Below are 27021 nucleotides of genomic sequence, written 5' to 3' on the forward strand. Positions count from 1 at the left end.
AGAGGTGGGAGGTTACTCCAGAAGTGGGCGTGGTTACTCCAAGGGGGTTGCGCCAACTCCAAAAGTACTTCCACACATGGTTAGGGAAATGTTTAGGTTAGGAGCTCCCTAAATCTTCTCTGGCATTTTGGAGCTACAGCCCCTTTTTGGAGCTATGCCTGCAGCTATATCCTTCTACTTCACAGCACTTACTGTATTTCACTCCTCCTCCACCTACTCTCATCAACTTTCAAGACAAGGCATTTGGCATCTCAAACAAGCCTATATTGTGCATTTGGGTTTGTCTTTGGGGAGCAGGTTTTCTGGAGAGATGACGTGTGGTTGAAGATAGTAACATTTTTTAAGAAAAAAAATACCCTATATACCTTTTTAAGCAATTAATTACATAATAGGAGCACAGGGAACATTTGCACAACAGAGGGACCATGAAATATTAATGTAGGTATTGAATATTTAACAGTTGAACTAGACAATCCTTGGAATTGACTACTAAAGTAACGGCTTACAGTAGCAACAACTTATCCCTATATCCTTAACAAATACCCTGGCAATAAGCCAGAGACAGACTGGAGTGATTAATATCATTTAAGCTCCATCTATATCACATATCCTGTTGACAAATTAATTGCTGAATTCCAAGGCTCTGCCATGTTTTCACTTTGTAATGCAGAAATTATTTATGGGCACAGCTAATTAAAATATTCCACTTAAGTGGTCATCCATCAAGGAGAAAGGCAGCTTTAATCCAATCAGCTGTGAGAAATAATCAAGGTATTTAGTTCTTCTTTACGCTAAATAATTTTGAGAGGTGATGGATGAGCCACGCTAACCTGATCATATATATCACAAAGTGAGCATACAGATTGAAGCCAGTCTTTGCTGCTTTTGGATTTAATTCAACATTAGTAGCTGTGTCGCTAACTTAAAATGTGATTAAGGTCAGGACAAAAACTGAGAGTAAGCAAAAGAACCAATTACACTAAAGTATAAGACTACTTGAAGGAAAATTAATGGTGGAAAAAAAGCAAAACTCACTTTCGTTGTTTGAAAAATTATACAATGAAAGTGAATGGTAACTCAAGCTAACATTCTACCTAACATCTCCTTTTGTGTTACATTTTTTTTGTCTATGTTGTTCCCTATAAGATTCCAGATGGATTATTCCAGTAATTAGTATACCGTTTGTGGCTTGGATAAAACTTGTGCAAAATGACAACAAACATACTGTAAATCAAGTTTATTTTAACATTAGGAGAAAACCTCTTATACCATTTCCACACTACTGTACATAAAGTGGGAGAATTCTTAAAGAGCACCTATTGTGGTTTTTCAAATATTACCTTTCATGTAGTGTGTTATATAGCTGTTTGTGAATGTAAAAAATCTGCAAAGTTTCAAAAATCAAAGTGCACAACAAATGGAGTTATTGACTCCCAAAAGAAAGAACCGATGCTGAACACCTGAAACGAGTCGTTAGTAATTCCAGACTTATTTCCTGTACTAACCTACGTAATTTGGTAACAAAAAACCTGCCTCTGGTCTTCACTGGCTGCTCACGAACAGCTTTGGCCTGCCCTCAAACATTACACTAAGCGATAGACCAATCACAACAGACTGGGACATCTGACCAATCAGAGCAGAGTAGGCTCTCTGAAAGGAGGAGTTTAGAATGAATCCTTTAGAGCAGATCATTGAACGAGTCATTTTTGACACTGGGGTAAAAAAGGTAATGCTGCAATTTAAATTGAGCAAATTAAAGTGTTTTTTGACCTTGGATGCATGTAAATCTATTGTATGAGACCTTTAAAACAAAATTAGGCATGTTTAAAAACCATAATAGGTGCTCTTTAACATACTGCATTGGAGACTGAATTTTAATACTGTCATGTCCCAGACAGTTGTCCTAACTGACAGCTGCAGATGAATGCTAATTAAGCTTTGCCAACCACTCACATACAGCAGTGAACACAAAATGATTTCAAATTCACAAGGACACTTAATAAATGGAATACAATGCAATTAAATCTAAAGGCTGCAAATGGATTATGTTCCTTGAAATTGTTGAGGTCATTACGCATCCACTTCTAGCACTAAAAAGTGTGGATGGGGTGAATCTAATATACGAACATGAATAATACAAAAGTGCTAACAGCCTCTTGGGTGCTACTTAAGCTGGGAGATTGTGTTTTATTTGTGTCCTGCTAGTGGCCCTCACTGCATGTTTCCGATTGAATTACAAGGACAGGACTGTTTGAGATTTACCATTATGACTTGAAAGTGAAATGTGCAATTTCTGCACCAGTAGTGCATTTTCCGATGTTGAATTACTAGTTTAATATGCAGAGACAACTATCAGTAATCAATTTGTAGGTTGACAAAGACAAAAACAAACCACACTTAAAAGTGCACTGACCATTTAACTCACTAGAGGGAGACAGATATTGCTCATTTCTCTCTATCAGTAGTTTATTATCTGACATTTTTTTCCTTATGTTCATTGATTCCCTTAGAACAGGAGTCGGCAACCTATGGCACGTGTGCCAGCATTGACACGCGGAGGGGTAATCACTGGCACGCCAGCAACAGCGAGAGAGGAGTAGACTATTTTATTTAGATGAAATTCCACACCTGCATTCCAATCTACATCTTGATGTAATCCTTCCTCATGATCACACAAAATGTTTTCATGAGCTGAATGAGAGACTAAACAAAAAGTTCAAATGTGATGAGACCGCAGTATACCCAACAGACTCGTGCAGCGCGTGCAAGCCATTCGCACATCACGAGCCAGCAGCACTTCACGTTCGCTTAATCACGCGACTAAACACGCCCGCTTTGCTTCGGTCAGGCTGCGCGGATGACAGCCTACATTCCATGTTTCATTTGTTTCTTAACGCTTTCAGAACAACACGTGGCGTAATAAGGAAAACACCACTATGAATCCTTGAGATTTCCAACCCAGCAACAGGTACACCCTCTTCTAACCAGTCACACTCAAAATGACATTAAAGGATTAAGAGAAAACATAAAAATCTGAGTCTAATCAAAATATAAATTAAACCTGGAAATAAAGTTTTAGGGTTTTGTAGGTGTGATTCACTGAAAAGGGTTAAATAGTTGATCGGCTTGTGATGTGCGAATGGCTTGCACGCAGTGCGAGTCTCCTCGCACTTTAATTTCGTAAAATAAACTTCGGAAAATCACATACATGCACACACACACACACACATATATATATTATATATATACATACATACATATATACACACACACACACACACATATATACAGCTCTGGAAAAAATAAGAGACTACTCCAAATGCTTCTTAAATCAGTATCTCTACACAGGGCGGACTGTCCATAGGGAGAACCGGAACTTTTCCTGGTGGGCCGGCCGAGAAACGGGGTGAACAGGCCACGATAAGCTGAACGGGTCATGACAGGCTGTAGAGGGCTGCAAAATGGCGCGCGATATTCCATTCCAGTGTCTGATGAATTCCTGCTTGAATCCTGCTTGAATCACAATGTGAAAGACTGGTGGAAAGCATGCAAAGACAGATGCAAAACGGCATTTTTGCGCCCTTGAAGGGCACTTCGGGAAGGGGACATCACTCAGAGTCGTTACAAACAAAAGTAAGAGTTTATTTTTTCACAAAAGGCCCTTTTACAATTTTTTTGTTATAGCTACAATCAAATTGTAATGCCATGCTTTCTTTAGAGAGCCCACATCAAGAGCTTTGTCCTTTGTAGTGAGTAGGGCATAGGGACGATCACTTTCGATTTGAATTTGTCCACATATTTTTGGAGGGTTGGGGTGGATGTCGGCACAGCCATTAACTAGGAAAATAAAAAAATGGCACTCCATGTCAAAAAGGTTGCCGCCACCGGCCTTAGAATCTGATCTTTTTCAAAAGGGTTAAACTGTTTTCTCTATTGCCAGAAAAAGCAAGTTGGGTAGCCACAGAAATTAGAAACTGTCTTGGCAGAGCTGAAAATAATAAAGGGCGTGCAGTGGAGAGATCAGAAGAAATGAATCCAAACACAGCAGTCAATTTCCACTTCTGCCACCATGGGGATCTTTGGCACTCATTCTCAATCTTTTCTATGTGCTCATGTCCTTGGAGGTGTTTGTCCAAAAAAAGCTGCAAAGTATATATTTTTCCTTCACCATGGCTGTGAAGAGACCAAGTCATGTTTAGCAGTCACATGACTGAGTCTGTTTTGTGGTGATTATTATGGTGACCTCTCACAGTAGGCTACAGAGTTTAGACTTGGCAGGGGCCTGTTGAATTCACAATGACCCCTGCTGGAAATCGTAATGAGAGATGACTCGCCAAACCCAAGTGCTGTAAATAATCCAATGTGGCCTGACTTACCTGCACATTTGTCCTCTTTTTAATAGGAAGATGGCCAAGGATTCTTCATTTTTCTTCCAGAAATAATCAAAATTGTTTAAATGATATCTTTCATCTATCTGGATGGAACCCCTTCTAGTCTGATTGTGGTTTGCTGCCATGAATTTGACTCTGCATCCTTGAGCAATTTCCATTTCTGCCTTTTTATACAAATGTAAACTTGATATTGAGAATAAGTCTTCAAAATTTTGAAGGGCTACCAAAGCATGTATTACTGCACTTATGTCTTACCATATACCGTAATCTAACATACACAATAAAGTCTTTGTTTGAGTGCACTGAGGTTTTCAAAACTAAACCGTTGCTCTTACTGATTTTAATCATTAGCCTCCAATTGTTTTGTTATTTGTTTTTGGTAATGTATCTTTCATGCCCTGTACAAGGTTATATAATTTACATCAGAGGTCATAAACAAAAGGTACTGTATGTGACCCCTAAGGGGTTTGGGGTAGTACTGCAGGGGATCTAAAAGTGTTTTATACATGTATATATAAAAATATGTAAAAAAATAAATAAATAAATAAATTAAATAAAAAAAACTTTTTAACCAAAGCTAAAGTTAAAGGAATAGTTCACCCAAAAATGTTAGTTTTTTTTTTTTTTTTCCTGTTAAACACAAAAGGAGATGTTAAGCAGAATGTTAAGGGCTAATGGCCTCAGTCACCATTTACTTTCAGAAAGCCATAGACATTTGGAACAACATGACGGTGAGTTTAAATTTTTGGGTAAAATGCTTTATTGTCTAAATATTCCACTTAAAATCTAAGGTTTTTATGGGCTGTTTATCAGCTGCTGGGAACTCCCTGATGATACACTTTATATGTCCATAAAAGTATACGGTATGTTAGAATGTCTGTCATATCTGTGATAATACCTTTTTATTATGTATATCACTGCATTGCACCCTTATAGTAGGGACTCTCCTCAACCACCACCAGTATGCAGCATCCACCTGGATGATGTGAAGGCAGCCATAGTGCGCCAGTACACTCACCACACACCAGCTATCGGTGGGGTGGAGAGGAGAGAGTAGAGTTATAGAGCCAATTAATGGATGGGGATTATTAGGAGGCCATGATTGGTAAGGGCCAATAAGGGGAATTTGGGATTTTTAATGACCACAGAGAGTCAGGGCCTTGGTTTAACATCTCATCTGAAGGACGGTGCCTTTTTACAGTATAGTCTGTCCCCATCACTACACTGGGGCATTAGGACCCACACAGAACAAAGGGTGAGCACCCCCTGCTGGCCTCACTAATACCTCTTCCAGCAGCAACCTTAGTTTTCCAGGAGGTTTCCCATCCAGGTACTGACCAGGCTCAACACTGCTTAGCTTCAGTGGGCAACTGGTCTTGAGCTACAGGGTGATATGGCTGCTATTTATTGTTTACATGTCAGTGACTATTTCCTCTATATAAAAGATAGCACTTAAATTTGCTTAATCATGTTATAATGAATGTTTGTGTCCTTAATATTTTTTTTTTTATGCAGAAACCATTTTATAAAGGCAACAGAACTAAGGCCCACATACTCTTGTAACTTATTGCGTCAATCTATATTAGTAATCTTTGCTTTTATTGAACCCACGTACACTTATCTAGAATGTTGTTTTAAAATCTCTGTGGAATACAGTCATTATAGATGACTTTTGGTCAGGCCATCCAATATACTGAGTGAAACTCCAGTAGGAGGTACACAAAGAACATCAGATTTCTTGAATCTAAAGGTTATTTTCAACAAGTTCTGATACATTTGTTGAGGACAAACATTTATATTTTTATATATAATGTGGAATATCTCTTTTTTCGTCATCAAAGAGCTCAAACATACAAATTGCCTTACCTTTCACAAGGCACATTTCTTCACACTCCTGCAGGGTCTCGAAATTGTTTGCATTTCCAGGACAACCTCCATATTCAAAGGGTTCACAGCGACCTGTGTCAATGTCAAAGTAGAATCTGTCCTTCAACGCCTTGCAGGGCCCTATGTCTTTCTTTAGGGCACATGAATGATGGAAGATGTGGAGTCCAGACCTCACTCCATCTGCTGAAGGTGGAAGGAAGCCAGACATTATAATTTATAAAACTCTGTGAGGTCATTTTAAGTCAGCTATAAGCTCTCTCACCTAAGGCTTTGTAGGAGGTAAAAGTGCTTTCTGGCATGATCTGAAAGTAACTTAGCATTTAATAGATCCAGCACTCAAGACATTTTGTTGACATGGAGGTCTGTAGATATTAGGGCTATCACAGCTTTGCCCTTGGTGTTTTAACGTTTGCTTTAATTAGACTGAACCACCCACACTGTTACACTCTCAGGCCAACAAAGAAGATAATGTTCTTACTTGAATATAAATTGTGGCAGTTTAAATCAATTTTCCTTTTTCACAGAAATAGACATTTAATCCCTACCAAGAGTGAATCATAAGGCTGCGCATTATAGTGATTTTACCACAGTTAAGGGGTGATGGCACGTAAAGCTTTTACAAAATAGTGGCAACAGCACTATGATAAAACACATCAATGTTCATTAAAGAGTTATATTTATTAGTAGTACTTATCAGAATAATAATTCTTCTGGTAAGTAACTGAACTGTAATTTCGATTTTCCAACTTCTATTAATGTCTTTGTCGAACTCGTAATTAGAAGTTGGAAACCGAGTATTCGTGTTCGAGGACGCTAATAGCTCCAAGATGTATCTCAAATGTGGCTTATTAAATCTGAATTTAGATTCTGAAATATCCATTTTATAATAAACTGCTCTAAGACAAAAGACATGCTGAGTAAAGTGATCTCTTAGTGGTTCTTCCTGCTCACACAACAAGGACTGAATCAGTGCCACAAACTAAGTATCAGATGGCCTTCGACTCAAGTGACAACATCTTGCTGGCAGCAGGATCACTTATCCTGTCATATCCTGATGTTCATCTCCCTTAGGCTCAGCCCTATGGCTCTCTATCCAGTCTAACATACTCCTCACTACTGCCCTTGGGTGGAGTAGGGCTATTAATAGAATTCTACCCCGTACAAAAGCCAAAAGAAGTAATCTACGCCCCAAGCCCAATTCTTTTCTTTGAAAGTTTGCCATTGTATGCCATTCAAATCACCGAAATTTATTTGTTTTATTAACTTGTGCAAACACAAGCAAAACACAAAGTCTTTTTCGACTATGGGCAATGCATCAGACGCAGCTCTGCTGGTTTTTCACTGATGTATCTAGAACATATATCTTGCATAGATCCTGATTTGACCCGTTCATGTCACTCAACTAGAAAAGCATTGCACTAGCAATGCCAAGGTCATGGGATAAATTCTCAAGGAAAAAACACACAGGCTAATAAAATGCCTTAAAGAAATATTCCAGGTTCAAAACAAGTTGAGCTCAATTGACAGCATTTGTGGCATAATGGTGCTTACCACAAAAATGAATTTAAAAAATCCTCCTTTTGTTTAAAAAAGCAAAAATTGGGGTTAAACTGAGGCACTTACAATGGAAGTGAATGGGCCAATGTTTGGAAGGTTTAAAGGCAGAAATGTGAAGCATATAATTTTATAAAAGCACTTACTTGAATTATTCTGTTAACACTGGTGTATTGTTCGAGCTGTAAAGCTGTTTAAATTATTGTTTTTACTGTCATTTTAGGGTTTTAGGAGTTTCGTCTTCATGTAAAAAAAAGTTGTAAAATTGAATATAACTTTACACAGAAAAGATTAAGCAATTTTATCACACTAATCATATTAACACACATATTTGTAACGTTGTAGGCAGGCAAACAGGAGCAAGACGAGGATGATGTGAAGAACCCAAGTGCAGTTTACACTTGACAATATATACAAAACAAGAGACTAGACTTGACTTAACTATGACTTGGCATGACATAACTATAAGAAAACAAAGAACAAGAATCAAGGACAATGTTACCGGATTAGGTAAACATGAGGGCTATAAATACAAGACCACCAATGAATATACAAGACTGATAACAAGATAACAAGACAATGAAACATGAACCAATAACAAGGCAAGACTAATAAACAAAGGAACCAATAAGAACAAAACATAGAAAACATGGTGGGAACAGGAAATCACATGAGAGGAACAGGAAACATGGCAACTAAACTTTCAAAATAAAAAAACATGAAATCAAAACATGAACAAAAACTAATTTAAACATGACAATATTGTTTACGTCTTTCGGCTATTGAAACAGTGAGTATATTAACGTTTACGGATTTATTCCATTCACTTCCACTGTAAGCCAGATTTTTGAATTTAAAGAAAAGGAGGGACGAGTTGAAATGAATTTTTGGGGTAATTAACATTATGCCACAAATGCTGTTGATTGAGCTTAACTTGTATTGAACCATGAATATTCCTTTAAATGCAGCCTGAGACAGATGATTCGTATTGATGCTCAGCTGATCATGACTGTCTACCAATACAATTCAGACTCTTATTAGAGAAGTTCTATTTAAGTCCTCCATTTATTCATTGCCTAAGCAGGCTTCTTTTGCATGGATGCATGCTGCAATTAGGCTGTTAAACGAATTTCTCTATGGCAAGCTGCTTATAACACCACACTTACAGCTCTGGAAAAAATTAAGAGACCAAAAAATGATTTTTCTTATATTTCTACATGTATGGCAGCCATTCCATTCCAGTGTCTGTTGAATTCCAACACAAGCACACCCCATTCTACTTAATGAGGCACTGATTAGGTGATCAACTGAACCAAATCTTATTTAACGAGAAAAAGTATAAAAAAAGAACACTGCTGTGGTCATCACTATCCTCTTGCAAAAGGACCAGCTGGATGGCAACAACAGTGCTAGTAGTACCTCAAAAGTAATTGGAATAATACAAATTAAAAAAAACTATTGACCATGGGAAAAGAGTTGAAAAGAAAAGTTTTCAGTGAGGAAAAGGAGGATTCAGTTCTGGCTTTACTGGCTGAGGGATACAGTCAGCATCAGGTTGCTTCCATTCTTAAAATTTCAAAGATGGTGGTTCATAAGAACAAGGTCAAGCAGCAGACATTGGAGACAACCAAGCTACAGACTGGCAGAGGGCGAAAACAACTCTCCACTGACCGGGATGACCGCCAACTCATTCGAATGTCACTCAATAACCATAGGATGACATCAAATGACCTACAAAAATAATGGCAAACAGCAGCTGAGGTGAAGTGCATGGCAAGGACAGTTTGAAACAGGCTCTTAGGGTAAGGGCTGATGTTGTTCAAAGCTAGAAAAAGCCCTTCATCAATGAGAAGCAAAGAAGAGTCAGGCTGAGGTTTGCAAAAGACCATAAGTATTGGACCGTAGAGGACTGGAGTAAGGCCATCTTCTCTGAGTCAAAGTTTTGGTTAGACTGGTCACATAATGGTTAGACGGAGACCTGGAGAGGCCTACAAGCCACAGGGTCTCGCACCCACTGTGAAGTATGGTGGAGGATCGGTGATGATCTGGGGGTGCTTCAGTGAGGATGGAATTGGGCAGATTCGTCTTTGTGAAGGACGCATGAATCAAGCCACGTGCAAGGTTATCCTGGAAGAAAACTTGCCTCTTTCTGCTCTGACAACGTTCCTCATCTCTGAGGATTGTTTTTTCCAGCAGGACAATGCTCCATGCCACACAGCCAGGTCAATCAAGGTGTGGATGGAGGACCACCAGATCAAGACTCTGCCATGGCCAGCCCAATCTCCAGACCTGAACCCCACTGAAAACCTCTGGAATGTGATCAAGAGGAAGATGGATGGTCACAAGCATCAAACAAAGCCAAGCTGCTTGAATTTTTTGCGCCAAAGTCACCCAACAGCAATGTGAAGGCGTGCTCTCCACCAGTCTAAGACGCATGAAAGCTGTGATTGGAAATCAGGGTTATTCCACCAAATATTGATTTCTGAACTCTTCCTAAGTTAAAACAGTATTGTGGTGTTGAATATGAACTTTTTTTCTTTGCATTATTCAAGGTCTGGAAACACTGCATCTTTTTTTGTTACTTTGACATTTTCTGAAAATAAAAGCTCTAAATGACAATATTTTTATTTGGGAGAAATGTTGTCAGTAGTTTATAGAATAAAACAAAAATTTTCATTTTACTCAAACACATACCTATAAATAGTAAATCCAGCCAAACTGATAATTTTGCAGTGGTCTTTTAATTTTTTCCAGAGCTGTATGTTATCTGACACAAAAATACCACTTTTGGCATATTATTTTTAGTCATTCACCATGGACGTAGTAAAAACAGTGGCCAGCGGCCAGCATCATCTGTTGGTTGGGGTATGTTTGGCCTATGTTTGTTTTGTTTTTTTTATTCCCTGAACTACCTGCTCAGTCCATGCATGACTGCATGGATAGGAGGGCAGTTTACCCAGACCAAAACACCAACAGATTGCTTCAATTGTCTATAAGTGAATAAAAGTATGTATTCAAGTCAAATTTATAATTTGACAGAAGTGATCCTGACTGAACTATGAGACAGTGTAGGGATCTCTTCTGAAACTCTAGAAGATGTGACATTACTGAGGTCTTTTTCTCCTAAAAAAAAGTAATAAATTAAGAAACAGGAGACTTAAGCAATATACATATATATATATATTAGGCATGTAACGATACACAAATTTCACTATACAATATAATGCGATACAATATGATACGAGCACCCACAAATGTTTTGCTCAAACTTATTCAATTTTTCTTTGTTTGTTTGGAAAAACTAATATGAACTCAAAATTTTCATGTTTTTCTTGAGAAAATAAGTTTGTTTACACTCTTTAAACGAAAGAAAGAAAGCCATACAGATTTGGCACAACATGAGGATAAGTAAATTATACGTTTTTTTGTTTTGTTTTTTTGTGTTTTTTTTTTTGTTGTTTTTTTGGCTGAACTATGCTTTTAATATATTTGTTGCTGTCAACGTTTCATGTTTACTTTAAGTGTATTGTTAGTTACAACAATGGATTAATCTGTAACACTGTACAAATATAAGTGGCAAAGTACAGTATTAGACATTTGTTAATTAGTAACTGGTGAGTCAGTTTAAAAAGCAGCCCCTTTTCATTATGTGTCATATTACGAGTCACTTTTCACAATACACATAGTTTCAAAGCAGCTTTATGGAAAATCATGCCTTGTTGTCTGAAAGCCCCCTGTGAACAAGCTGAAGTGACTGTAGCAAGGAAAAACTACTTTCAATGTTATTTAGTGGTGGAAAAAAACTCTGAGTAACCTGACCTCTGGTTTTACGATATATGTAAATAATCCAATATTATTTAGCGGCTTGAGCAAAAAACGATCGGCGCACAATTTTTTGCCCTCTTCCCCCGTTACACTTTGCATGTAAACTTTACCAGCGTAATTAAAGTCTTATAACATGTGCGCAAGTGTCGTTCTCAAAGCTGTTTCCATTTTGAAGTCAAAAGCAGATAATTATAAGTCACATGTAAATGCGGGTTTCTTACGTTGCCATATTTTTTAATTAGCTGTTTTTTGATAGTTATGACTCGTAACTTACTAGCATCTTGCTGTGCATATCACGCCCAGTGTTGTCTGGGAGAGGCGGCTGTTAAACATACTGCTGCTGTTTCTGCCTCACAACTTCCACCAATTTGTGTGGTGATGTCAGCGTAAATAAAATTACATTTTTGATGTACTGTAGCACTGGGACATGACACCATTGTTCGGCAAATTTGACAATCTACTTGACGTTTGCCATCGATCTTCTCGCCTATGTACAGTAGATATGTTGCTCTGTTCCTGTGAGCGCTCAACGCCGCCTCTCCTGGGAGGAGATTTGTTTTGCAACTCTCAGTGTTGCCCTGCTTGGTTTTAATTACAGTATAATGTGTTTATGTATGATACGTACAATACATATGGTATTGTGTAGTGAACGTTGTATCGTACGATTAAGATTTTCAGATGTTTATTGTAATTCAGATGTTTATTGTAATTGTCATAATGCTATGTTGCTTGGAACCGCACCCAAGATTTTCACCCACTGTTGCACTTGTGTATATGGTTGAGTGACAATAAAGGGATTTGATTTGATTTGATTGATATAATACATTATTTATATATACACACACACACACACACACACAGTTAGTTCCGGTCCTTGAATCTGATTGGACGAGAGACATTCCATGAGTACTGATGGTCTCACACATATGAGCCAGTTGGTGACGTGAAGTGAGTCAGCATCACTCAAGTGTTTATATTCAATAACACTCCGCGATCACTCGTATTACTGCTACTCTACTAAAGCTAGTAAATAGCTTTAAACGGCTTTAAACTAACAACTTCAGCATTAAGGCTTATCACAGCCGAGAGACACAACAGAATGATTAATTACACAAACACAAGGCGCTTACCTCTTACCGGACTTTCCACATTGGAGAGGACAAAATGCTGGATGAGATTGTGGTTTCTATAGAAGTGAATGACTCTTGCACACTGGCTACCTTGAAATAGGAATACCCCCACTTGGACGGCTATTTTTCCACTGAGCAAATAGGATGAATTTGACCAAAATTACATTATCTTCAGAAAGCTGACTAACAGACAACAGCATCATCAACAGGTGATCGCACATGCTCCATATCTCTCTCTCTCTCTCTCTCTCCTCTCTCTCTCTCTCTCACTCACACACACACCCTTGTTTCTCCAATAACACGTTAGAAACAGCCTAAGCTGTGATACCTACGGCACTCTGCCTGCAGTGTTGCTATAGGGCCATATCGCACTCTTGCTTGTGTGATATTGCTTAAATATATAAAGAATATATATATATATATATATATATATATATATATATATATATATATATATATATATATATATATATATTAGTACTGTGCAAAAGTTTTAGGCACTTAAGATGTTTCACAAAAACATTTGTCTTAAGATGATTATTTATATCTTCAGCTTTAGTGTGTCAAAAGGAAAAATAAAACATTCCTTTTGCAAATAGAAACGATTAGAATAGAAGAACAGGGTGCCCTGCAAGAGATGGCATTGCCCCCACAGATCCCCCCAGTGAACATCGAGTCAATCTGGGATTACTTGAAGAGACAGAAGCAATTAAGACAGCCTAAATAGATAGAAGAATTGTGGCAAATTCTCCAAGAAGCTTGGTACATCCTATCTGCAAACAACCAAGAAAAACTGTGTCCAGGTTTACCTAGGAGAACTGGGGCTGTTTTAAAGGCAAAGGTGGCCACACCAAATATTGATTTTGCTTTTTTATGTTTACTGGACTTTGCATGATGTTAATTGATAAATGAAAACTCTTTATGGCTTTATTTTTGAAGACATCCTCACTATGCAACATTTTTCACAAGTGCCTAAAACTTTTGCACAGTACTGTATGTATGTGTGTGTGTATGTACAGTGCATCCGGAAAGTATTCACAGCGCTTCACTTTTTCCACATTTTGTTATGTTACAGCCTTATTCCAAAATGGATTAAATTCATTACTTTCCTCAAAATTCTACAAACAATAGCCCATAATGACAATGTGAAAGAAGTTTGTTTGAAATCTTTGCAAATGTATTAAAAATAAAAAACGAAAAAAAATCACATGTACATAAGTATTCACAGCCTTTGCTCAATACTTTGTTGAAGCACTTTTGGCACCAATTACAGCCTCAAGTCTTTTTGAGTATGATGCCACAAGCTTGGTACACCTATTTTTGGGCAGTTTCTCCCATTCTTCTTTGCAGGACCTCTCAAGCTCCATCAGGTTGGATGGAGAGCATCGGTGCACAGCCATTTTCAGATCTCTCCAGAGATGTTCAATTGGGTTCAAGTCTGGGATCTGGCTGGGCCACTCAAGGACATTCACAGAGTTGTCCCGTAGCCACTCCTTTGTTATCTTGGCTGTGTGCTTAGGGTCATTGTCCTGTTGGAAGATGAACCTTTCCCCCAGTCTGAGGTCCAGAGCGCTCTGGAGCAGGTTTTCATCAAGGATGTCTCTGTACATTGCTGCATTCATCTTTCCCTCGATCCTGACTAGTCTCCCAGTTCCTGCCACTGAAAAACATCCCCACAGCATGATGCTGCCACCAACATGCTTCAATGTAGGGATGGTATTGGCCAGGTGATGAGCGGTGCCTGGTTTCCTCCAGACATGACGCTTGCCATTCAGGCCAAAGAGTTCAATCTTTGTTTCATCAGACCAGAGAATTTTGTTTCTCACGGTCTGAGAGTTCTTCAGGTGCCTTTTGGCAAACTCCAGGCGGGCTGTCATGTGCCTTTTCTGAGGAGTGGCTTCCGTCTGGCCACTCTACCATACAGGCCTGATTGGTGGAGTGCTGCAGAGATGGTTGTTCTTCTGGAAGGTTCTCCTCTCTCCACAGAGAAACGCTGAAGCTCTGTCAGAGTGACCATCGGGTTCTTGGTCACCTCCCTGACTAAGGCCCTTCTCCCCCGATCGCTCAGTTTGGCCGGGCGGCCAGCTCTAGGAAGAGTCCTGGTGGTTCCAAACTTCTTCCATTTACAGATGATGGAGGCTACTGTGCTCATTGGGACCTTCAATGCTGCAGAAATGTTTATGTACCCTTCCCCAGATCTGTGCTTCGATACAATCCTGTCTTGGAGGTCTACAGACAATTCCTTGGACTTCATGGCTTGGTTTGTGCTCTGACATGCACTGTTAACTGTGGGACCTTATATAGACAGGTGTGTGCCTTTCCAAATCATGTCCAATCAACTGAATTTACCACATGTGGACTCAAGTTGTAGAAACATCTCAAGGATGATCGGTGGAAACAGGATGCACCTGAGCTCAATTTTGAGTGTCATGGCAAAGGCTGTGAATACTTATGTACATGTGATTTTTTTTTTTCGTTTTTTATTTTTAATACATTTGCAAAGATTTCAAACAAACTCCTTTCACGTTGTCATTATGGGCTATTGTTTGTAGAATTTTGAGGAAAATAATGAATTTAATCCATTTTGGAATAAGGCTGTAACTTAACAAAATATGGAAAAAGTGAAGCGCTGTGAATATTTTCCGGATGCACTGTGTATATATATATATATATATATGTGCAAGTTGTTGATTTTATCACAAGCTGGAATTCAGCACATTGGTCACTCTCTCAAAAGAGTAAAACATTCAAGAACTCTCAATCTCATAAAGGAGGAGGAGGATGGTTAGCCTAAAATGATTGTTAAAGGGAGAGTTTACCTAAAAATTAAAATTCTGTCATCATTTAATGTACTCACCCTTCCAAACCTGCATGACTTTATTGTGTGGAACACAAAAAGGAGGAAGGATTTCCTCAGTCACCATTCATGGAAAAAGATGCAATGAAAGTGAATGACGACTGAGGCTAAAATTCCGCCTTAACATCTCCTTTCGTGTTTAACGAAAGAAAGAAAGCCATACAGATTTGGCTCAACATGAGGGTAAGTAAATGACGATTTTTTTTTGTTTTTTTGGCTGAACTATGCCTTTAATATCTTTGTTGCTGTCAACGTTTCATGTTTACTTTAAGTTTGTTGTTAGTTACAACAATGGATTAATCTGTAACACTGTACAAATATGAGTGGCAAAGTACAGTATTAGACATTTGTTAATTAGTAACCGGTGAGTCGGTTTAAAAAGCAGCCCCTTTTCATTACGTGGCATATTACGAGCTATTGTCTTCCTCATTTTGTCTGAGGCAATATTCCAGATTGGTACAGGGTGGTGGTCATAAGAAGAGAGGCTTGACCACCAGCATGGTCTGACTCATAACCAGAAGGTATGATTCTACCAGTCTGAGTAATGCTTCCATTTATCTGATTCAATCAGCAATCGATAGAGTCCAGAGTCCAAGGGCATAGTAACTTGGCCGTGCCAATATACCATACATTGTGTTCATATATCAATCAATGCCTCTGTGAGTGTGTGTGTGTGTGTGTGTGTGCGTGTGTGTGTATATATATATATATATATATATATATATATATATATATATATATATATATATATATTAGTGTATATAATGTTGCGTATATAATAAAGCTCTCGATTTAAAATGTTTAACACATTTAATTTTATTAACACTAACACATTTACCAATTTTCATATTTGTTGTGCCAAATGACATTTTATCCAGCTCTGTGCAGACTGATCTCACAGTGAAATTAAAAACAGTAGGTTCACGTTCCTTTAGCAAAAATCGGTATGTGCTTACCAAATTTCAAAACACTGCCTCCAGTGGCCAAAGTGGTAAGTGTTGTTGAGCATGTGGGCATGTGTGAGCTCTATTTTCCTGGTGTAATGTCCACAAAAGGGTGCCAAAAGCAAGTTGTGAAGAGAGGTGTTTTTTTAGCTGTACAGGCTTTAATACAGTGAAGATGAGTGCATATTTTATAAACTGTACAAAAAAATTTATGTTAGAGGGAAAAATGCAATCTTCAAATTACGCTCATCACTGATTATGCAAATGCAATGACTTCCTGGTCTCAATGTGGAATCCCCACGTTGCTAACACAATGCGCTTCCGCTAGTGCCACGAGAAGGTTAATACGCTGGAGCCAATTCAAAAATGTTTAATAGGATATGCCGACTTCCCATGTGATCATGTTGCTTTGTGTGAGATCTAAACACTGGTTGGAAAAGGGCGGAACCTTTTGCGATGTGTCCGATGATATTACACTGATGTACACACCACAAACACACACACAACAGCGATTCCGTGTCAATGTTCAAGTGATGGAGAAAGGAACACTTAACGGGACTTTGCAGCCTTTGTAAAGCGGAATTTACAATATGTAAATTTACTATATACACACAATATGTATAATTTGTATACATTATATAATATAGTGCCTGAGCTTGACAAAAGCATATTTCTGAAAGACTGGTGTCCTGTGTATACTTTCTTATATTAACAAGCATATTTTTTGAGTTACAAAGTTCAAAAGGTAATGAATAACAGGAATGACTCATCCATAGTGGAGTGGTACCAGAAGTTTGGTGCACTTAAAATGTCACACTTCTTAGTGGACACTAACTACGTTTCCATCCAAGGATTTTATGTGAAAAATGTTTTAGTGCATCAAAATAAAGCTGATGGAAAATTTCACAAGTGTCAACATAATATTTTTCCGTTTAACTCTAGCGCATAAACTCTGTCGATACTTCAAATGTAGCGAAAAACTGGTTTGGAAACACTTTTTGTCAAGAAAATTGGCATTAATGCAAAAATGTAGTGTCACATGACAGAATTTACACCAATCGTTAGCCTGTGTTAATCATGATGACGGTATACATCCTAGAAAGCCAATTTATTGTACGTGATTCTAGACTGATCTTAACAGCATAGCGCAGATCCGATGCTGCAATCATGACACTTCCAGGAGTGCCAACACAAATATCTTATCACATCGACAAGTGCACGGAGAACAAATGAATGGCCACTGTTTGTGATTAATTTAATCGTGGTAGCCATCCGTTTATTTATTAAAGTTGCTTTTCCACACCATTCAAAATAATAGACGGCAGTCACGGAATTAGCCCATAATACGAGAAACATATCATTTCTGTGCACAAAGATGTTTTAGATTAAAAATAAATACACAACACTAGGAGAAAAGCATCAGTGTGCTTTTTTGGAATACTAGCATTAAGCCCAGTTCTATAAAATTATTGTTAAGCTTACTTTTGAAAAAATGCTGGCAAAATTCCCTGAATTAAATTAAATAAATTCCCAAATGAATAAAGCATTAAATAAAATAATTACCAAATGAAAAAAATATTTTTAGACCTATATATGCCTTTTCTTTACACAAACTTAAATTAGCCTTACCCTTTTCTGTAGGTGAAAAAAGTCTGTTGAATGACATTCTCAGTAATGTTCTACACTTTTTTCAAGATCAGAACTGTTTGTCCAATGCTGAGTTCACTTTCAGAAACTAGCTTTTGAACATTTTAAAACTTTTGAATATTTTAAATCTCATCCTCTTTCGCGGATCCTCGGATCGCATTTGCTGAGCTTCTTCAGAAAATGTAAATTGCATTATGACGCTAACATTTATTTTAGATGACAATCAAGTTCAGTTGGTTGTTAAAAGTTGCTGGACAAACATGCAGGACATAATGCAGTTGTGATGGCAATGCTTTAGATGATTGTTCAAAATAGCCTATTGAATATCAGGAATGTATCATATATAAAAACTGATATTACACCACATCAATTATTCTTTAATAGCTGTGCACACTGCATATACGGTCCTTATTCTAAGACCGAAAGTTTCTCCCACTACTTGGTGCAGTTTGCCAGCTTGAACAGGGTCTTGATGACGATTCGCTTTCAAGTCGGAACAGGTGGCAACCTGCAATAGTCGCAACATCAGGACCAACATTACAGTCCTATCAGAAGGGCAACTGCTCCCTTTTGATTGCAATTCTGTCTTCTGATTGCATTTATTTGTGAAATTAAAATGACAGTAAGCTGTCTAATTTCAATAAATTGTCTCAATACTCTCCCATTTTACCAAAACTTCAGAGGAAAACAAATGAGGGACATCTGGGAGGCGAAAGGTACACAATTAGCGATATATACACATTTCATGTTGGAAACGCTTAAGAGCAGATTTATTTAGCGATAAACCAAAACTTATACGACAAAGTGTTTTTTTTTTAGGTATGACATCATCACGCACAACATTTCTATCGATAAAACGGCATTTGAATGGAAACAGGCAGAAGACGGCGAATTTCCCAAACTTTTTTTTATGCATTTTCACTTTGTCAATAACAAAATAGCGCGAAAAGTGGATGAAAACTAGGCTACTGAGTTTGGGAAATGCAAGCAAGTTATGACACATTCATGTTTGTCGAACTGATGCGACTAGCTGAACGGTATGATTGAATACTTGGTGTAAGGTCAAACTGTAAGGAAAAGGAAAGGGAGTTGTCTGGTTATTTTAAAAACAAATATGACATCATAGCATTATGCAACAAACAGTTGCTCCTCAAACTGCAGTTCAGAGAGAAAACAACATAGTTGTTTTGTTTTGTTTATCTAGTGGTAAACTGATAAAGTGCACTGACTTATTATCTACTCAGCATATGTTGTGTTTTGACACACCATTGCACTTGTGTATATGGCTGTGTAACAATAAATGTGATTTGATTTGTGATTTGATTTGATTTGGTTTTGCTCTTAAATGGACCAGCATGTGATGCTTGTGTGGTTTTTGGATAGCATACATTGTAGTTTGGATGCTGATTTGCTGATTGACCCGCATAAGATGAAAGAAACAAAGAAAACATAGTCCTAACCTTAACCATGAACTACCCCTAAAATGAGAGGGAAATTATAGATTGTTAAGGTTGGTACCCCAGCCATAAACGGATGCCTAACCTTGCCATTTTCCCTAGCCATAAAATCTGAATGAATGACATGAATGTTTTTCCCAAGACCAATAAGGACGCTTATCCAGGAACATGTCTTACTTGGCCACATCACAGTCACCCATGGGATGCTGGTGTGCTGGTTGGCCAACATCATAGTAAACAAAATTAACTAGTCCACAAGCTCCAGAACAGCACCAGTTCAACACTAACTGTAATAAACCATTCAGGACTAGTATGGAATCTTTTTTAACAGGGAAGTTTAAGTTTGAAGTTCTGACTTCTTTCATTTTCTGTTTTCAGGTGTCCATCTAAGCCTGATTTTAGTGGCATTGCAGACCTTCTTTATCTGCAAAATCCTCCACTCCTGCAATGATGTGGCTATTTTTGACACCTAAAAATACCTGATAGGTCAGAACTTGTTTATTCTACTACCGTTCTGTGATGACAGTGATAACAACAATGGATGACCCAGTTAACAATGTAGTGTTGAATCACATGAAACTCTTGTGGGACTGAAAATCCGCCTCTGTCACCTCATTCAATTATCTGAGGTCTGCAGTTCAGAGCTTGCTGAAGCAAAAAATCCCATACACCCCAATTAATCATCCTCAGGCCCACAGGTGACTGCATGAGAGGATTCTGGCTCTTTAAATGAGTGTATGGACACCAGTCTGTTAGACCATATAGAGCTGCCGATGTGGACACACGTTAAACATAAGACTTATAGGAGAAAATACCCCAAAGCATCACTTGGAATGCTGTAAGCTCTCGCTTGGAGATAACTTTATGGAATAGCAAGTTAACAGCCTAAGGTAAAAGGCTTAACTGTTTTCTCTCTGTCTCTCACAGCAAGCTGCAGTAAGTCGCAACACAATACAGAAAGCAGAAAATTGAGACCATTGATCTCTTACTAACCACCATGAAGCAGCTGATGTAAACTGTGTGCAGGCAGGCGAATATGTAGGAAAAATACATTGGCATGGTTGCTAGGTGTTTAGGGGCCTCCTATTAAATACAGGTTTGTAACCTACAATTTAAATGCAGTCAATTGCTTGTTTAATGCACTAAACCTCTGAGGATTTAAGAACAGACTGATAAAATGTAAGGTTTAATATCCTATTCCCTCTATTATTGTCCTATTAAAGCTATTTGAGGTACTTTAATTTTGCCTTAGTCACATCAAATTTTACTCTCCAAGATGAATAATTTGAGTATTAATAATAATAAAATTATCAGAGGCTCTTTCATAGCTTTAGAAGACTGTCTCATTTGCATTTCATTTAAGTATCAACTTTGTCTTAGATGTTTCTTCTGTTTGAGTTCATATTGAAATCTCTGACTTTTAAGTGCTGACTTTGGTATGGCAAATCTAAACATAGTGTATGACATGTTTGAGATCTCTTGATCTCTAGTGAAAACTCTAGTGTAGACACACATGAGATTGTTAGGGGCTTTTTGTCTAAAGGAAAATCTCAGAAGCAGGACATTTTAATCTCATGCCATTTTTAAATCTCATTTCTCTCTAGTTTTCATACTCGGCAGATGTCTTTGAGATGTTTATGATTTTGAACATTGGTTCTCAACCCTGTCCACTAACGATCTGATGAGTTGAATCAGGTGTGTTTGATTTGGGAGGTATCCAATATGTGTAGTGTTGGGGGGCTCCAGGAACAGGGTTGAAAACCATAATTGTTTGTTTATCAGATGTTTGTACACACAAATTTAAATGTGATGCTTTCCAGATGAAAACATCTGCTCTTAACCAGACATCTTGGAGATATATACGCAATCTCTCGGAAAGAGCACCATAACAGTTTGATGCTGTCTACACTGGAAGTGTCGAAGTGAAGATTCTAAATGACACACAGAAAGCAAAAAACAATCAGCTGTAAGCTCCTTCATTGAACCCAGGAAGTAATCATGTTCCTTTTCACTGTATTACATCCTGTACAGCTGAAAACAACTTGTTGCGCCCCTCCATGGACATTTCACCCGGAAAATGGAGCTCACATGTGCCCATACGTCCAACGACACTTGCCCCTTTGGCCAATTTTAGCTAAAGAAAAGTCAACCTACTGCATACGATTTCAATGTGAGATCAGCTGGAGTAGCTATGCAGCAGGTCAGCAATTGAAAAGGGTATGTGTCGACTGCTGGCGCAGCACGCCACAACGGACACTTCTAGTGAAGACAGCATCACTGATTATAATGGAAGTTATTTGCTTTTGACACAATGCGCCGCAGGGTGTAAGTTGAAGAATTGGAACATACATTTTGGCACTATTATGTGCCAGGCTTAGATATTGCAAAGTAAAAGCAAATGTTTCTGTTTCTGGCTTAGATAAGGCTAAACAAACTTGCTTTGCAAGTTATAGCAGAGACAGTATGAGAAAGAGGAAACGGACCACATTAATGGGAGAAATCACATTGCTCAATATGTTAGCTGTAGAAAAGGAAGTCACACCTTTCAGTTACAACAGCCAAATACCTTCTTGGCATTATTTTGTCTGCTCTAGAATACATATGTGCATTAGCTAGACCAACCTGAAAGTTGATTTCATTGCTAATTTGAAATATGTTATTTAACCATAATATTAGCCAAAAGTTTTGGAGATATCTTCATTTCCCCATTCAAGTAGCTAGGACCTGTACTTGCATGCCTATTACCTTGATAGAAAATTGCTTCCAGGGACTGCCTTAAAGGACTTGGTTTTATATATTTTGAGATTAAACTTCATGTTCCGACTGCTGCAGACAGACAAACATACAGTATATACTTGCACAAACACTTAAAACCAGCATTATAAGCACAGAGTAAATAAGAGGACTTTTGCACTACAGCACAATGTCCTTTAAAATCTCTTTAATAACTACTTTAATCCCATCAGAAGTGATTAGCTGGCTTCAACATGGAAGAAAATGTGATTTCCCAACAAATAATTCTCAAATTATTAACACTAAAAATATGGCAGCAAAACTGTTTTTTTTTTTTTTTTTATCCAACTAAAGCATGCAATGTAGCTTACTTTTCTAAATTCATCCAGCTGTATATAAAGACTGGCCAAAGCCAAATTTTATGACCTATAAGATAATATAGCCCACATGAGTTTAATTTGATTTATTTGTTGCAAAACTGATACGTTGTGCTTGCAAAAGCCATCCATCATTAAAACTATTTAACCGTGCTATATTGCTATGAGTAACATAAACAGCCCAGAGGGCATTTGTGATCAGTTGGTCTTGATAAGTGATCTCATCTCTAATAAATTTCCTCTACGATCTGACAAGGAGACAAAGAGCAATGTCAGAGCATGCCTCAACTCAGCCCTGTTGCTTAGCTGGTTAGTAATGAAAGCCAACCATTGATGTCATTGCACTTTTCACTGTGATACCTTTCATGCATGGCATACACGATGACTTGATGAGTCTTGCCGAACTGCTGGTTTAATCTCGCCTTGCTTTGTGCAACCCATACAAGGATACAGATTTTTTTCTGGCCAGTAGTTCAGAGGTTTTCTTGCCCTGCCAGCATTTTCACTCACCTCACCGCAAACCGCAAAAAAAAATAAAAAAAATAAAACATTGTTTATAGCAACATATTTTTATTAGGGCTGTCGATTTAACGAGTTTAATTTAGTGTGATCTGCATGCCTCCTCACCTGTAGTTAAATTCCATAATAAAAGTACATATTTTCCAATCATCTGAGCAACATGTTTTTATGAGCCGCATTAGTAGGTGGAAGTCAATGCACCTCTACAAACCTCACAAGCAGCACAGCCACAGAATGAGAGGTGGTCACACAGGATGGGTTCTTGACAGCTGGACGTAGAACAATAGAACGCAGGGATCTCAAGATGACTTTTTGAAAGTTTCAACTACTTCTAACTTGACACAGTGTCCTAAAAATGAGACTTCCAAAAGCGCTCATCTGATGCATGTCTACATAGACAGACATATTGCGCGTAAATGGCGCAGACAGAACACTAGAAGATCTCTGTGAGAACAGAACAGACTGGCGAACTGCAATGCAAAAAGGCTGTCAGCTATAGCCTTCTGTTCAATGATTAGGAATAAAACAATAGTATTTTGACTTCCAAAGCCACTTTTTGTATTGTCTAATCGATGCTTTACTCATCTGCCACAATTAATGAATTATACATATATACTGTATATACTGATGATGTTTGGTTTTTTATGTATGTCATTAACTCGTGACTCGAGTATTTTGAATTTGTTCAAAAGATAAAATAACTCAGATAAGAGATCTCAAGCGACTAACTGGTAAAATAAATGTATTAAAAATAATAATAAAAATTATAGTTTAGATTTGTTCACTTATATGTGAACAACTTATTAGAAAGCTAACATCTCCTTTTGTATTCCAAGGAAGAAAGAAAATCATATGGGTCAGGAACAAGATAAGAGGTGAGCAAATTATGGCAAATTTTAAACTTTGGCTTTAACAAGTTTTTGAGCAGCACAGATATATGAACATGTTTGAGGATCCACTGCATTTTTGACCACATCGGTCTATATTTAATGACATCAGTCTTGCATGAACTCATCTTAAAGCACTCGTGCAAGGAATGACTGAAGCAATTACAGTCTCTGTCATAGTATAATCAAGGGAGCACACCTTCCCCTGACCTCTGTGGATGTTTCAGTGGAACTTCAGATATGGCACTTCATAAACCATTCAGCAGACCCTTGAAGGAGGAGCTTTGCGCAATTCTGCGACGTGTTTCAACACAGTGAAAGTTCAAACAAGCCATTTAGTCTTGGAAATAGGGTCAGAATGCAGGAAGAAGATAAGAGCTATCAGCAGAGACAAGCCTTCCTCTAATGACTTATTTAATGAGGCATGACTAACAGTGGTATATTTAACCCCCTATCAGGCATCTTGATGGCATACGGTTGCTAAATTTCTGTGATGAATATTAATCATGTCGTCATGTTGCTCCAAAACTTTATGGACCACAAAAGTAGAATGTTTTGAAGAATCTTTACTCAGCTCTTGACATTCAACAACAGTTGATAGTGACCATGGCTGTGAAGCTCCAAAGAGGCCAAAAAAACATCAAAAAAGCACCATGAAATTATCATAAACGTAGCCCATATGACTAATTTGCTGTATTCCAAGTCTTCTGAAGCCGTACAATAGCTTTGTGTGAGAAATGGACTGAAATTTAAGTAATTATTCACAAAAAATGCATACTTAACATGCGTGAAGCAAAGCCGTTTTGACATCACTAGACTCGAGCTTCAGAAGAGGTAAATAACACTTTCATTTTGGTCTGTTCATCACACAAAGCTAAACTGTTGAACAAACTACAAAAACCTGCATATCACCTCACCATAATATTCATAATATTGTCCGTTATGTCATTAGCATTATGAGAATTCATTACACTTTTGTTCATTGAAAAGGTTAATAATAAATCACCGTTTCACACACACTGTCAAGCCATATCAACAGCCTGGTCTCTGCATTGCACCATCTTAAGTATGGAGGTCGTTTCTGGCAAGGGTGAATGCCTTTTAATGTGAGCTTCAGAGCCAATACTAGAGTAGAGGCCCATTATTAACAGAAAAGAACATCAGCCTTTCACATTTATCAGGAATAAACAGTATATGTGGCAGAATCCCTAAAAAGAAATCTCTATACACTGTGCCAGACAACAACAGCAAAGGGAAAAAGTATAGAAATGACCACTAATTGATTTTTTACAATCAAATATAAAATCCAAATTCTGCATAATCAGCAGCTGCACTATAAAACTCAGAAGATACAAAACGGCACATCCTTTATTTACTAAAAATGGCCCGAACTGAACTGCTCAATCTGCCAAATTAGTACCTCAGTGAGAACTATGTAGTTGTAAGTGCACATCATGTTTTTGTGATTAATTGGAAATACAATGACCTTACAAGTGATTTAAATTTGTAAATTTTACACTGGTGCTTAATCAAGTTCATATCAGTGCTTTAAAGGTGCACTCAGTAACTTTTGTCTTTGTGTCATCTTGGATTTACACTGACACCTAGTGGCTTGGATGCAGCCTCATTTAAAATCAATAGTTTTTGGTTTCAGATGCCATTGTAGAAATGTAGTATTCACGGTCAGCCATGATTACTTTAACCAATGAGTGAAAGTGTCAAATAACAGGATGGTTACTGAGATTAAGCGAGTAGTATTCAGCTGGTCATGTGATTCTAAAATGGCAGCCCCCATGTGCACACCCTCTCCATGTAGAATAAGACAGCTTTCATAAGGTTACTGATATGACTGGAGTCTTCATTTTAATGAGGTCATGATCTCCTACACACAGTATATTGCAAAATTACAATTCATGTCTTTAGGAGTTAAAACTTTTTCATGAGGAAAAAATACTGAGTGCACTTTTAATAACCGTATTTTATTGTACTTTGGTCTTCAGAGCAAAGAAGTATCTTCCTGAAAGTGAGAAGCAAAGGTAAACATTTTCCAAACATGAAGCAAAAAGTGACTAGCCAGCTAATTTTATAACATTACCACATCCACAAGCGACAAGCGTCCTGAGTTCCACTGCATTAATATTGCATAGCACCCATACATTCGCCAATCTATTTTTGAAGATCTTTTCATTAAAACAAATCCTTTCATCATAACAGTTACAATATTGGGTTGTGATTATGACCTTGAAGCATTCAGTGAAGCTAAAGAGGTTTACAGAGGATGGAGAGCAGCATTTGACTGATGCAGTTAAGAAGGTCTAAAAGTTCACAATGCATGGACTGCAGCCAAGAAGAACAACACATATTTCTTCAGTCTAAACTGTTTCCACGTGTAACCAATCTAAGGAATCTAAAATAATGAGTTCAACAACAAAGTAATTATATGTTACTGATGCCGTATTCCTAGCATAATTAAATCTGTAATTGTTTTTGTACTGAAAGCAATCTCAACAGAAGAAAAAAACAGAATTGTAGATATTGAAATGTGATTACTTCTGGTCCACTAGACTGATATAAAATTTTATTTGGTGGTACATGCAATTAAAAGCTGCCCCTTCCTAATTGTCATGGAATACCACTTATTTGGCTAAATCATTATTTTGTAGGAAAAAGTATTTTAACATTGCAAAATCTGCACACTTAAGCTTTAAAGGGATATTTCACCCAAAATATTTCACTCTCATTATTTACTCACTCTCATGCCATGCTAGATGTACAGGTGCATCTCAATAAATTAGAATGTCGTGGAAAAGTTC

At 37.7% G+C, this 27021-nt stretch overlaps 1 protein-coding gene across 3 annotated transcripts in view; it reads right to left on the reverse strand.

Moving 5' to 3' along the window:
• The window catches only part of tfpia (tissue factor pathway inhibitor a), a 46742-nt gene that overhangs the window by 14005 nt on the left and 5716 nt on the right, over positions 1–27021 (reverse strand). For 2 of the 3 annotated variants that reach the window (XM_051709153.1, XM_051709151.1), the window contains exon 2: positions 6258–6461. In XM_051709153.1, coding sequence (XP_051565113.1) covers positions 6258–6461 — 204 coding nt within the window. The remainder of the gene's footprint in view (positions 1–6257; positions 6462–27021) is intronic. The other variant, XM_051709152.1, reaches the window with a different exon arrangement.

This window comes from Myxocyprinus asiaticus, chromosome 10 (assembly GCF_019703515.2).
Source record: "Myxocyprinus asiaticus isolate MX2 ecotype Aquarium Trade chromosome 10, UBuf_Myxa_2, whole genome shotgun sequence".
NCBI classification, from domain to species: Eukaryota; Metazoa; Chordata; class Actinopteri; order Cypriniformes; family Catostomidae; genus Myxocyprinus; species Myxocyprinus asiaticus.